At 64.4% G+C, this 10,317-nt stretch overlaps 1 protein-coding gene across 1 annotated transcript in view; it reads right to left on the bottom strand.

Moving 5' to 3' along the window:
* The window catches only part of HSPG2 (heparan sulfate proteoglycan 2), a 26,774-nt gene that overhangs the window by 8,384 nt on the left and 8,073 nt on the right, over positions 1-10,317 (bottom strand). The window contains exons 24-54 of the mRNA XM_026862912.1: positions 10,149-10,289; positions 9,643-9,785; positions 9,421-9,556; positions 9,187-9,332; positions 8,965-9,103; positions 8,733-8,887; positions 8,305-8,443; positions 8,017-8,168; positions 7,526-7,664; positions 7,179-7,336; positions 6,727-6,865; positions 6,494-6,645; positions 6,261-6,399; positions 6,029-6,180; positions 5,805-5,943; positions 5,570-5,721; positions 5,347-5,485; positions 5,115-5,266; positions 4,892-5,030; positions 4,657-4,800; positions 4,448-4,582; positions 3,985-4,166; positions 3,712-3,904; positions 3,442-3,621; positions 2,256-2,516; positions 1,976-2,171; positions 1,796-1,893; positions 859-1,125; positions 670-782; positions 446-593; positions 244-360 (exon numbers count right to left, since the gene is read on the bottom strand). Coding sequence (XP_026718713.1) covers positions 244-360; positions 446-593; positions 670-782; positions 859-1,125; positions 1,796-1,893; positions 1,976-2,171; positions 2,256-2,516; positions 3,442-3,621; positions 3,712-3,904; positions 3,985-4,166; positions 4,448-4,582; positions 4,657-4,800; positions 4,892-5,030; positions 5,115-5,266; positions 5,347-5,485; positions 5,570-5,721; positions 5,805-5,943; positions 6,029-6,180; positions 6,261-6,399; positions 6,494-6,645; positions 6,727-6,865; positions 7,179-7,336; positions 7,526-7,664; positions 8,017-8,168; positions 8,305-8,443; positions 8,733-8,887; positions 8,965-9,103; positions 9,187-9,332; positions 9,421-9,556; positions 9,643-9,785; positions 10,149-10,289 — 4,785 coding nt within the window. The remainder of the gene's footprint in view (positions 1-243; positions 361-445; positions 594-669; positions 783-858; positions 1,126-1,795; positions 1,894-1,975; positions 2,172-2,255; positions 2,517-3,441; positions 3,622-3,711; positions 3,905-3,984; positions 4,167-4,447; positions 4,583-4,656; positions 4,801-4,891; positions 5,031-5,114; positions 5,267-5,346; positions 5,486-5,569; positions 5,722-5,804; positions 5,944-6,028; positions 6,181-6,260; positions 6,400-6,493; positions 6,646-6,726; positions 6,866-7,178; positions 7,337-7,525; positions 7,665-8,016; positions 8,169-8,304; positions 8,444-8,732; positions 8,888-8,964; positions 9,104-9,186; positions 9,333-9,420; positions 9,557-9,642; positions 9,786-10,148; positions 10,290-10,317) is intronic.

The raw sequence follows: 10,317 nt of genomic DNA, 5'->3' as shown, positions 1-10,317 counted from the left end.
GCCCACCGCGGGCAGGGAGGGTGGGGGCACATCCATGGGGACCCCAAAATACGCCCAGGATGGAGGAGAAACCCCTCCACAAGTTGGGGGAGAGCTTAGTTGAATCAAGGAGAGTTAAAGGAGGGAGAGGGAAGGGTGGAGAGAGGGAGGGAGGAAGGGAGGGCGAGCGAAGGGAGGAGGAAATGATGGAGGGGACATGGGGGGGGACACATGGGGGGACATGGGGGTCCCGTTGGTGCTCACCGTCAGCAGCATCAGGTCGGAAGGTGATGAGGATCTCGAACCTCTTGTAGGCATCCTTGATGGTGGGCAGGGGGAGGAAGGAGTGGGGTGTCTGCCCGAAATAGGGGACCAGGCGGTCTGTGGGGAAGGGTGGGTCAGGAGGGGTGGGGGTACATTGCCCCCTCGACCCTCTCCGTCCATCTGTCCATCTGTCCGTCCTCACCTCGGACCTTGAGGACGTAGTAAGCTGTCTCCTGGCCGCGGCGGTTGGCGGCAGCGCAGGCATAGACGCCAGCATCCTCGTGGTGCACGGCCGGCAGCGTCAGGATGTTCCCCTCCACCCTGGCACCCGCCGGCAGCTCTCCCTCCAGCTGCAGCAGAGCAATCAGCACACACAGGGTGTCCCCCAATCCCCTGCACCCCCATCCCTGCATCCCTCCATCTCACCTTGCTCCAGGTGATCTCCGGCACTGGGAAGCCGGATGCCAAGCAGGGCAAAACAGCCGCCGAACCCACCGAGACCTCCTTCACCTCTGGCTGCCCGGCGATTTGGGGGGCGGCTGGGGACACACGAAGGTGTCACCACCCTGCGGTGCCACCACCTGTACGTCCCCATCTCCATGTCCCCACCCTCACCTTGCACATGGAGGATGACGTGGGACTGGACGGTGCCCACAGCGTTGGTGGCGGTGCAGCGGTACTGCCCGGCATCCGCCCGTTCTACCCGTTCAATGGTGAGGGTGCCGGCACGGACCAGCACCCCGGGGCGGATACGGCCCCCCACTTTGCTCCAGGTGACGTGGGGACGGGGTTCACCCAAACCCAGGCACTCCAGCTCCACTGCCGTCCCTGCCAGCACCGTCTGCACTGCCGTCCGGATGTTGATCAGGGCCCTGGGGAGAGCTTAGAGGGGACAGGGGGGTTTTGGGGTGCCCTCCTGGTATGGGGGAGACATTGCAGTCTGGGGTGCCAATCAGAGGAGTGAGAGGTGGGAAGAAACGAGGTGCTCATGGGCATGGGGAGACCACTGGGGTGGCCATAGGTATGGAGAGAGACTGGGGGTGTTGGTGTGCCCATGGGCATGGGGAGAGACTGGGGGTATCGGGGTACTCACAGGCATGTGGAGATATGGGGTGCACCAGGGTGCTGATGGGTGTGGGCAGAGATTGAGGGTACTGGGGTGCCTACAGGCATATGGAGAGACTGGGGGTGTTTGGGTGCCCAGGGGCATGCGGACAAGTGGGAGATACTGGTGTGCCCATTGGCATGGGTAGCATTTGGGGGTACTGGGGTCCCTGTGGGCATGGGGAGAGATTTGGGGTACTGGGGTGCCCAGGGGTGTTGGGAGAGACAGGGGGTACCGAGGTGCCCTCTGAGAAGTGGGGAGAAATGGGGAGTACCAGGGTGCCCATGGGTGCGGGGAGATGTGAGGTCCCAAGGTGCCCACGGACATGAGGGGGTGGGTCACAGGCACCCCTGGGTTTGGGGAGATGGGGGCTCCCAGGGTGCCAGTGTTCCTGGGGGACAGGTCAGGGGGTGCCTGCGTCCCGTGGTGTACGGGTGTCACTCCTACCCTGGACGGTGAGGGTGGCCCTGTCCTCCGCCTGCCCGCCAGGGGCGCTGGCCCGGCACACGTACACCCCCTGCGCCCCCCACGCCAGCTCCGGCATCCTGCGGGGACACAGCCGGGGTGTGGGACCCCACGGGGGGCGCAGGCAGGGGGGATCCCACCGCCCTGTCCCCCTCTCCTTACCTCAGCACCCCATCCCGCACAGTGTGGGTGGGGGGCAGCTCCCCACCGTCCTTCAGCCACTCCAGACGTGCCCGGGGGTCTCCGGAGACAGTGCAGGCGAATTCGGCGGTGCCACCCACCCCCTTGATGAGGGTCCCCGGTGTCACCCGCACTGTCAAGGGACCACCGCTGGCGTCCCCACCGTCACCGGCGTCACCTGGGCAGGATGCAAAACCCTGATGGTACCCGGTGGCACAGGCATCCCCGGCGCGTGGCAGCCCCGTGGCAGGGCGGGGCTCACCGTGGACAACCACGTGGGCAAAGGTCTCAGCGGTGCCAACACGGTTGGTGACGAGGCAGCGGTACGTGCCGGCATCAGCGGGCAGCGCCGGGCTGATGCGGAGGAGGCCGGCGCGGTGGATGACGCGTGCTGAGAGGCTGCCGTTGACCTTGTTCCAAGCGTAGAGCAGTGGCGGGGTGCCGTGGGCCAGGCACTGCACCTGCAGCGCGTCGCCGGCGCGCACCGCCGTCTCCTCCGGCAGGCTGGTGGCATATGGCGGTGCTGCGGGGACAGCCGGTACCGTCAGTACTCAGCCACGGCCGGGATGGAGCAATGAATGGGTCAACAGGGCAAGGAGATCATCGGTGGGAGGGTGGGGTGGAGATGGATGGACCAGAGATGGATGGATCCACGAGGTAAGGGATGGGTGGAGGAGTTAAGAGATGGAGAGATGGATGTGAGTTGGGCTGGAGGAGTGATGGATGGATCCACCAGAAAGGAATGGATGGAGGAGCTTGAGAGGAGCTGGAGAGGGTGACGTGAGCTGGGATGGGTGAGCGATGGAAGGCAGGAGGAGATGGGTCAATGGATGGATGGATGGATCAATGGATGGAGGAGCTTGGGAGGAGATGGAGAGATGGGTGTGTGCAGGGATGGATGAGATGGATGAATCCACCAGGAAGGGATGGATGGAGGGGTGTGAGGAGATGGAGAGGTGGATGTGAGCTGGTACGATGAGCGATGGATGAATCCACAAGGAAAGGGTGGATGGAGAAGTTTGAGAGATGGGTGTGAGCTGGGATGGACAAGAGATGGGTGGGTCCATGAGGAAGAGGTTGATGGAGGGGTGTGAGAGGAGATGGAGAGATGGGTGTGAGCGGGGATGGGTGAGCGATGGATGGATCCATGAACAGGGGATGGATGGAGGAGAGAGCAGTAGAGACGGATGTGCATGGGGACGGGACAAGCGGAAGGACACACCCATGGGAAGGGCTGGATGATAGAGCTCGAGAGGAGATGGAATGAGGATGAGTGCTGGGATGGAGCGAGGATGGATCCACGAGGAAGCGCTGGATGGGGGAGCGGGAACGGCGATGGAGATGGCCACGTGCAGAGGAAGGACAGAGAGGAGCCAAGGATGGGTGATGGCAACAGTGGAGATGGCAGGAGGGACCCAGGGGCACCCCAACCCCCCCCACCCCCTTACACTCCACGTCGAGGGTGACGAAGACCTCAGCGAAGCCGGCGGGGCTGCTGGCATTGCAGATGTACTGGCCCGAGTCCTGCTGCGCGGCGCGGGGGATGACCAAGGTGCCGTTCACCACCTGGTGCTGCCAGGGCAGGGGTGCCCGCAGCTTCGACCACTCGATCCGGGGTGCCGGCTCGCCTACAGACAACACAGGTGCCCATCACCGTGGCATCAGGGTGCCACAGCTGTAGAACCCTCCCCTGCCACCGTCCTTCATCCTCCCCGTACCTCTGGCCATGCAGTGCAGTGTGGCGGTGTCCCCGGCCACCACGGTGACAGTGGGTGGTGCAGTGACCTCAGGGGCACCGGGGTGCCGCTGGGCCGTCTCCACATTGACGTCCACCCGGGCTTGCGCCGAACCCAAGGCGCTGTGTGCCGTGCAGACATAGGTCCCGGCGTGCTCCGGCTTGGCCGGTGAGAGCTGGTGGAGAGGGGCCAGGGTGGGTGGTGAGCCCTGCGCACCCACCGGCGCCCCACAGCACCCCAGGGTGCCCTGCTGACCTGCAGGATGGCCTGGCTGTCCATGTGCAGCAGCGTTTGGTGCTCCACCTTCTGCCGGGAGCCCAACCGGCTCCAGCGCACCAGCGGCCGCGGTTCGCCCCGGCCAAGGCACTCCAGGCTGAGGGATTTGCCTTCCTTCACTGTCACGGGGCCTGGTGGCATCACCGACACCGTGGGGGCACCTGGAGAAGGGGGAGGACATCAGCGTGGGGATAGGGACACCACCACTCCAGGAGCACCTGAAGCATGGAGAGGACATGGGGATAAGGACAGCACCACCCCGGGGACATCTGGAACACACAGAGGACACCAGCATGGGGACAGGGACAAGGACACTACCACCCCAGGGGCATCTGGAGCACAGGGGAGACACCAACATAGAGATGGTGACGGGGACACCACCATGCCAGAGGCATCTGAAGTGCATGGGGACAGGGACAGAGCCACTCCGGCCACCTCGCACCTTGCACCAGGAGGTTGACGACGCTGCTGGCGACACCGAAGCGGTTGGAGGCCACGCAGTGGTAGGCACCCTGGTTGCCCACGTGGGCACCGGTGATGGATATGACCGAACCGTTGGTGCTGATCTTCACGTTGTCTGGGCAAGAAGGAGCTGTTGACACCAGGGCCACCCTGGGGACCACGCCGGGGCCACCCTGGGGACCACCATACCTTGGAGATGTTGTCCAGGTCCCATCCGCCAAGTGACATTGATGGGCCGGGCACCGTCATGGACACGGCACTTGAAGGTGGCATCCTCGCCCGGTGCCACTGCCATGCTGTGCGGGTCAATGGAGATAATGGGGCTCTGCAGACCTGCAGGGACAAAGGGACAGAGAAGCCACCAGTCACCCATGTCCCCCATCTCCCTCCCCGGCGTCCTCTATCACCCTGTAGCCACACTCACGGTAGCTGGAGCTGTCACGGGAGCTGACGGTGACAGTGATGGTAGCCTCACGGGAGACACTGCCCGTGTCTGCCCGGCACACATACTCCCCTGAATCGGCCACCGAGAGCTGTGACAGCCGCAGGCGGGACCCTGAAACCTGGGGACATGATGGCAGGGCATGGTGGCATCAACCAAACCACCCATGGCCACCATCCCTCACCCCGCTGGTGTCCCCACCTACCTGGTGCTTGGCTGGGAGGGACCCACCACGCTTGTACCAGGTGATGGTGGTCTGTCCCTGGCTGGCCACCACGCAGTCCAGGTCCAGGGTCTGTCCCTCGGTGACAGAGGATGCCGAGGACTCGATGCGGATAGGCGGCGTGACGCCGGTGGCTGCGTGGGCAGTGAAGGGTAAACGTCCCCACGGGTCCCTGTCACCTACCAGGACCCACCCCCCGAAGGGTGGCACTCACGGTGGGATGGGTTGGCTCCATCATCGATGGTGACGACAAGGGATGTCTCCTGCGTGACACCGCCCGATGTCACCCGGCACACGTACTCCCCCGAATCGGCTGCTGTCACCTGGGGGATGCGCAGGCGGGTGCCCGACACCTTGGAGGGGACAATTTGGGGATAAGTCAGCACCAGAGATCAGGGGATGGGACAGATTTAGGGTGACCCCACTCTGCACCCTACCTGGTGGCCAGCGGGCAGGGAGCCACCGCGCTTGTACCACGTCACGGTGGAGGGGCCGGATCCCGCCACTACGCAGTTGAGGTCCAGGATCTGTCCCTCAGCGATGGCCGACGACAAGGACTCGATGCGGAGGGGCTGGGAGACGCCGGAGGCTGGGGGAGGACAGGGAAAAGGGACATTTGTCATGACGGTGGCACCCTCTGTCCCCAAGCGCTTCCCTCTTGCTTGCACTCACGGTAATAGGTGCCAGCTCCACCGGGCACAGTGACAATGACAGATGCCTCCTGTGTGACGGTCCCCAGGGTCACCCGGCACACGTACTCCCCTGAATCAGCCACCGACACCTGGACAAGGCGCAGGCGGGTCCCTGACACCTGCGGAGGTGACAAGTTGGGGACACATCAGTGTCTGACGTGGAGCTGTGCCCTGCAGGGTGATGCCACCTCCCTAGCGTCCCACCTGGCTGTTGGGGGACAGAGCCCCCCCACGCCGGTACCAGGTGACGTGGGGGTGACCCTGTCCTGCCACCATGCAGTTGAGGTCCAGGGTCTGTCCTTCGGTGACGGTGGCGGATGAGGTCTCAATTCTCACTGGTGGCGTGACACCGACGGCTGGGAGTGGCAATGGGATCAGTAGGGCAGGCACCATGGCCCCATCGTGTCCCCATGTCACCTCCCACCCATCCCAGTACCGTAAGAGGAGCCAGCGCCGGTCTGGATGGTGACAATGAGGGACGTCTCATGTGTGACACCGCCTGATGTCACCCGGCACACGTACTCCCCCGAATCAGCCGCCGTCACCTGGGGGATGCGCAGGCGGGTGCCTGATACCTGGGGGAGTGACACGTGAGAAAGAGAACACAAAGCCCTCAACCCCCCCCAAAATCCCTTTTCCACCCCAAAATGCTTATCTGGTGTCCCCTACCTGGTGCTTGGCTGGGAGGGACCCGCCACGCTTGTACCAGGTGACGGTGGCCTGACCCTGCCTGGCCACGATGCAGTTGAGGTCCAGGGTCTGGCCCTCGGCCACGGAGGAGGACGAAGACTCGATGCGCACCGGGGGGGTGACACCAACGGCTGGGGACAGAGATGGGAGGGTCACCCCAAGGACCATGGCATGGTCCCCCAGTCCCCTGTCACTTCCTGGTCCCCACTCACGGTAGGCGCTGGCACTGCTGGGCTGGATTGTTACCATGATGGAGATTTCCTTGGTGGTGGCCCCGCTGGTCACCCGGCACACGTACTCGCCTGAGTCAGCTGCTGTCACCTGCAGCAGCCGCAGCCGGGAGCCGGACACCTGCAGGGAGGGGACACAGGGGTCACAGGGGCCACCTGAGCTTGCACAGAGCCATCAGCAGTTGCACAGGGCCATTTGCAATTGCACAAGGCCACTCAAGCTTGCACAGGGCCACCTGGGCTTGCATGGAGCCACTTGGGCTTGCATCGGCCACCTGGGCATGCATGGGGACAGATGGACTTGCATGAGGTCACATGGGCTTCCATGGGGCCACCTGGGCTTGCATGGGCCACCTGAGCTACTTGGGCTTGCACAGAGCCATGGGTTAACTCCAATCACCCCCCTTGGGGACATCCCCCTCCATGTCCCCTACCTGGTGCTTGGCCGGGAGCGACCCGCCGCGCTTGTACCAGGTGACAGTGGCCTGTGCAGGGCTGGCGATGACGCAGTTGAGATCCAGGGTCTGGCCCTCGGCCACAGGGGATGACAAGGACGAGGACTCGATGCGCAAGGGGGTCGTGTTGCCCGGGGCTGGGGACCAAGATGGGTTATAGACTGTGGCCACCACCACATGTGACCCTCCAAGGGACACCAGGAGCTCAGGAAGCCGGAATGGGCACACCCATGGGTGGCTTCCCCAGGGAACGATTCATCCCAGATGTGGGGACACTGCAGGGCAGTGCCACACACCCATGGGTAACCTCCCCCGTCCCCACTCACGGTAGGCGCTGGCACTGCTGGGCTGGATCGTCACCATGATGGAGGTTTCCTTGGTGGTGGCACCGCTGGTCACCCGGCACACGTACTCGCCCGAGTCAGCCGCTGTCACCTGCAGCAGCCTCAGCCGGGAGCCGGACACCTGCGGGGAGGGGACACAGGGGTCATTTGGGCTTCCATGGGGCTGCTGGGGCTTGCACAGGGCCATTTGAGCTTGTATGGGCCACCTGGGCTTGCATGGGGCAACGTGGGCTTACATAAACCACCGCAGCTTCCGTGGGGTCACCCAAGCTTGCATGGGCCACCTGGGCTTGCACAGGCCACCTGACCTTGCACGGGGCCACTTGAGCTTACATGTGGCCACCTAACCTTGCCTGGGGCCACCAGAGCTTGCATGGGGCCACCTGGCCTTACATGGGCTACTCAGGCTTGCACAGGGCTGTGGGTCAATCCCTACCACCCAACTTGGGGACATCCCCCTCCACGTCCCCTACCTGGTGCTTGGCCGGGAGGGACCCGCCGCGCTTGTACCAGGTGACGGTGGCCTGTGTGGGGCTGGCAATGACGCAGTTGAGGTCCAGGGTCTGGCCCTCGGCCACGGCAGAGGACGGCGACTCAATGCGCAGGGGAGTCGCGCTGCCCGGTGCTGGGGACCGAGACAAGAGGGTGACACCAGTGACCACAGCAGAGCGCTGCCAGCACGGGCATGGGAGAGCTGGCTCAGTGCTGTGGCACATGGGGACCCGCTGCTGTGGCATTGTCACCCCCCTGTCCCCACTCACGGTAGGCGCTGGCACTGCTGGGCTGGATTGTCACCATGACAGCAGTTTCCTTGGTGGTGGCCCCGCTGGTCACCCGGCACACGTACTCGCCCGAGTCGGCTGCTGTCACCTGCAGCAGCCGCAGCCGGGAGCCGGACACCTGCAGGGAGGGGACACGGGGGCCATTTGGGCTTCCGTGGGGATGCTGCGGCTTGCACGGGGCCATTTGGGCTTGTATGAGGGACACTGGGCTTGCTCAGGCTTGCACAAGTGCCATCTGGGCTTACATAGAGCCACTTGGGCTTGCAAAAGTGCCAGTTGGGCTTGCATGGGCCACATGGGCTTGCACAGGGCCACCTGGGTTGACAGGAGGCCACCCAAGCTTACATGGGTCTGTGAATCAACCCCAACCACCCGCCTTGGGCACATGACCCTCCGTTGTCCCCTACCTGGTGCTTGGCCGGGAGGGCCCCCCCACGCTTGTACCAGGTGACAGTGGCCTGTCCCTGCCCAGCCACCAGGCAGTTGAGGTCCAGACTTTGTCCCTCAGCCACCGTGGATGAGGATGCCTCAATCCGGACGGGGACACCGGAAGCTGGTGGCCCTGGGGGGGAAGACAGAGCTGTGACAACCTGTCTGTGACCAGCATGTCCCCCCCAGTGCCACCGAGCCCCGTCTCACCGTAGGACGAACCAGATCCGGCCACGACAGTGACAATGACAGACGCCTCCCGGACAGTGGTCCCCAAGCTCACCCGACACACGTACTCGCCTGAATCAGCTGCCGTGACATGGGGGACACGGAGCCGGGACCCTGAAACCTGGGGTTGGGGACATGCATCAGTGTCACATCGCAGGGGACAGGGCAGGATTCAGGGTGCTGCCCGCGCTGCCTGCACCCTACCTGGTGGCCGGTGGGCAGGGAGCTGCCACGCTTGTACCACGTCACGGTGGCAGGGCTGGATCCTGCCACCACGCAGTCGAGGTCCAGCGTCTGTCCCTCGGTGACGGATGGGGACGAGGACTCGATGCGGACGGGTGGTGCTGTCCCTGCAAGGAGGAAAAGGGGGGACACGGGTGGGTTGCAGCCCCCCTGAAACTGTCCCCGAACCCTGCTGGTGTCCCCCACCCGCCTCACCTGGCACCACTGCCACCTCAATGGCGGCGCGGGCCGTGCCAGCGGCGCTGGTGCCCACGCAGAGGTAGATGCCACCGTCGGCCACTGTCACAGCAGGGATGACCAGCGTGGCGATGTCGGCGTGTTCGGCACGGGACTGCGGCATGAGGGTGGGTGTGAGCAGCACCCACAGTGCACCCACACCCCCCTGGGAGCACCCAAGGGTGCCGGCACCCCACTCACCTGCGGCGGTAGGGTTCCCCCCTGCTTCTCCCAGGTGATGGTGGCAGTGGGTGACCCCGAGACCCGGCAGTAGAGTCGCACCGTGGAGCCCTCCTGCACCTCCGTCCGCTCCGGGCTCACCTGCACCTGGGGTGTGCCGGCTGCTGCGGGAAGTGGGGGGTCAGGGTGGCACAGGGGGCTGATGGGGCATGGTGGGGACAATGACAGGGGTGACATGAATGAGGCAGGTGATGTGGATGATGGAGACAATGGGGGATGAAGGAGATGATGGAGGCGGTGGTGACAGAGATGATGAGGATGATGTGGGGGTCATGGGGATGACAGGGCTGATGAGGGTGGTGATGATGGGGGTGACAGGGGTGATGCCAACAATGGGGCTGGTGGGGACAACGGGGCTGATGGAAATGGAGGATGCGGATGATGGGAGGTGACAGTGATGATGTACATGATGACGATGGGGAAGATGGGGACAAGGGGGTGACAGGGACACTGGGGACAACACTCACCTTGCACGCGGAGGAAGGCCCGTGCCGTATGCTGCCCGGCGCTGCTGCGCGCTCGACATGCGTAGTGCCCCTCGTCGGCGGGTTCCACGGCGCCGAAACGCAGTGTCCCCCCCTGCACCACAGCCCGCGGCGGGAGCGTGCCTGAGAGGACACGGCACACTGTCACTCC

Source organism: Athene cunicularia (genome assembly GCF_003259725.1).
Source record: "Athene cunicularia isolate RWA chromosome 21 unlocalized genomic scaffold, athCun1 chr21_part1, whole genome shotgun sequence".
NCBI classification, from domain to species: Eukaryota; Metazoa; Chordata; class Aves; order Strigiformes; family Strigidae; genus Athene; species Athene cunicularia.
This window is presented reverse-complemented; position numbering and strand designations above follow the sequence as displayed.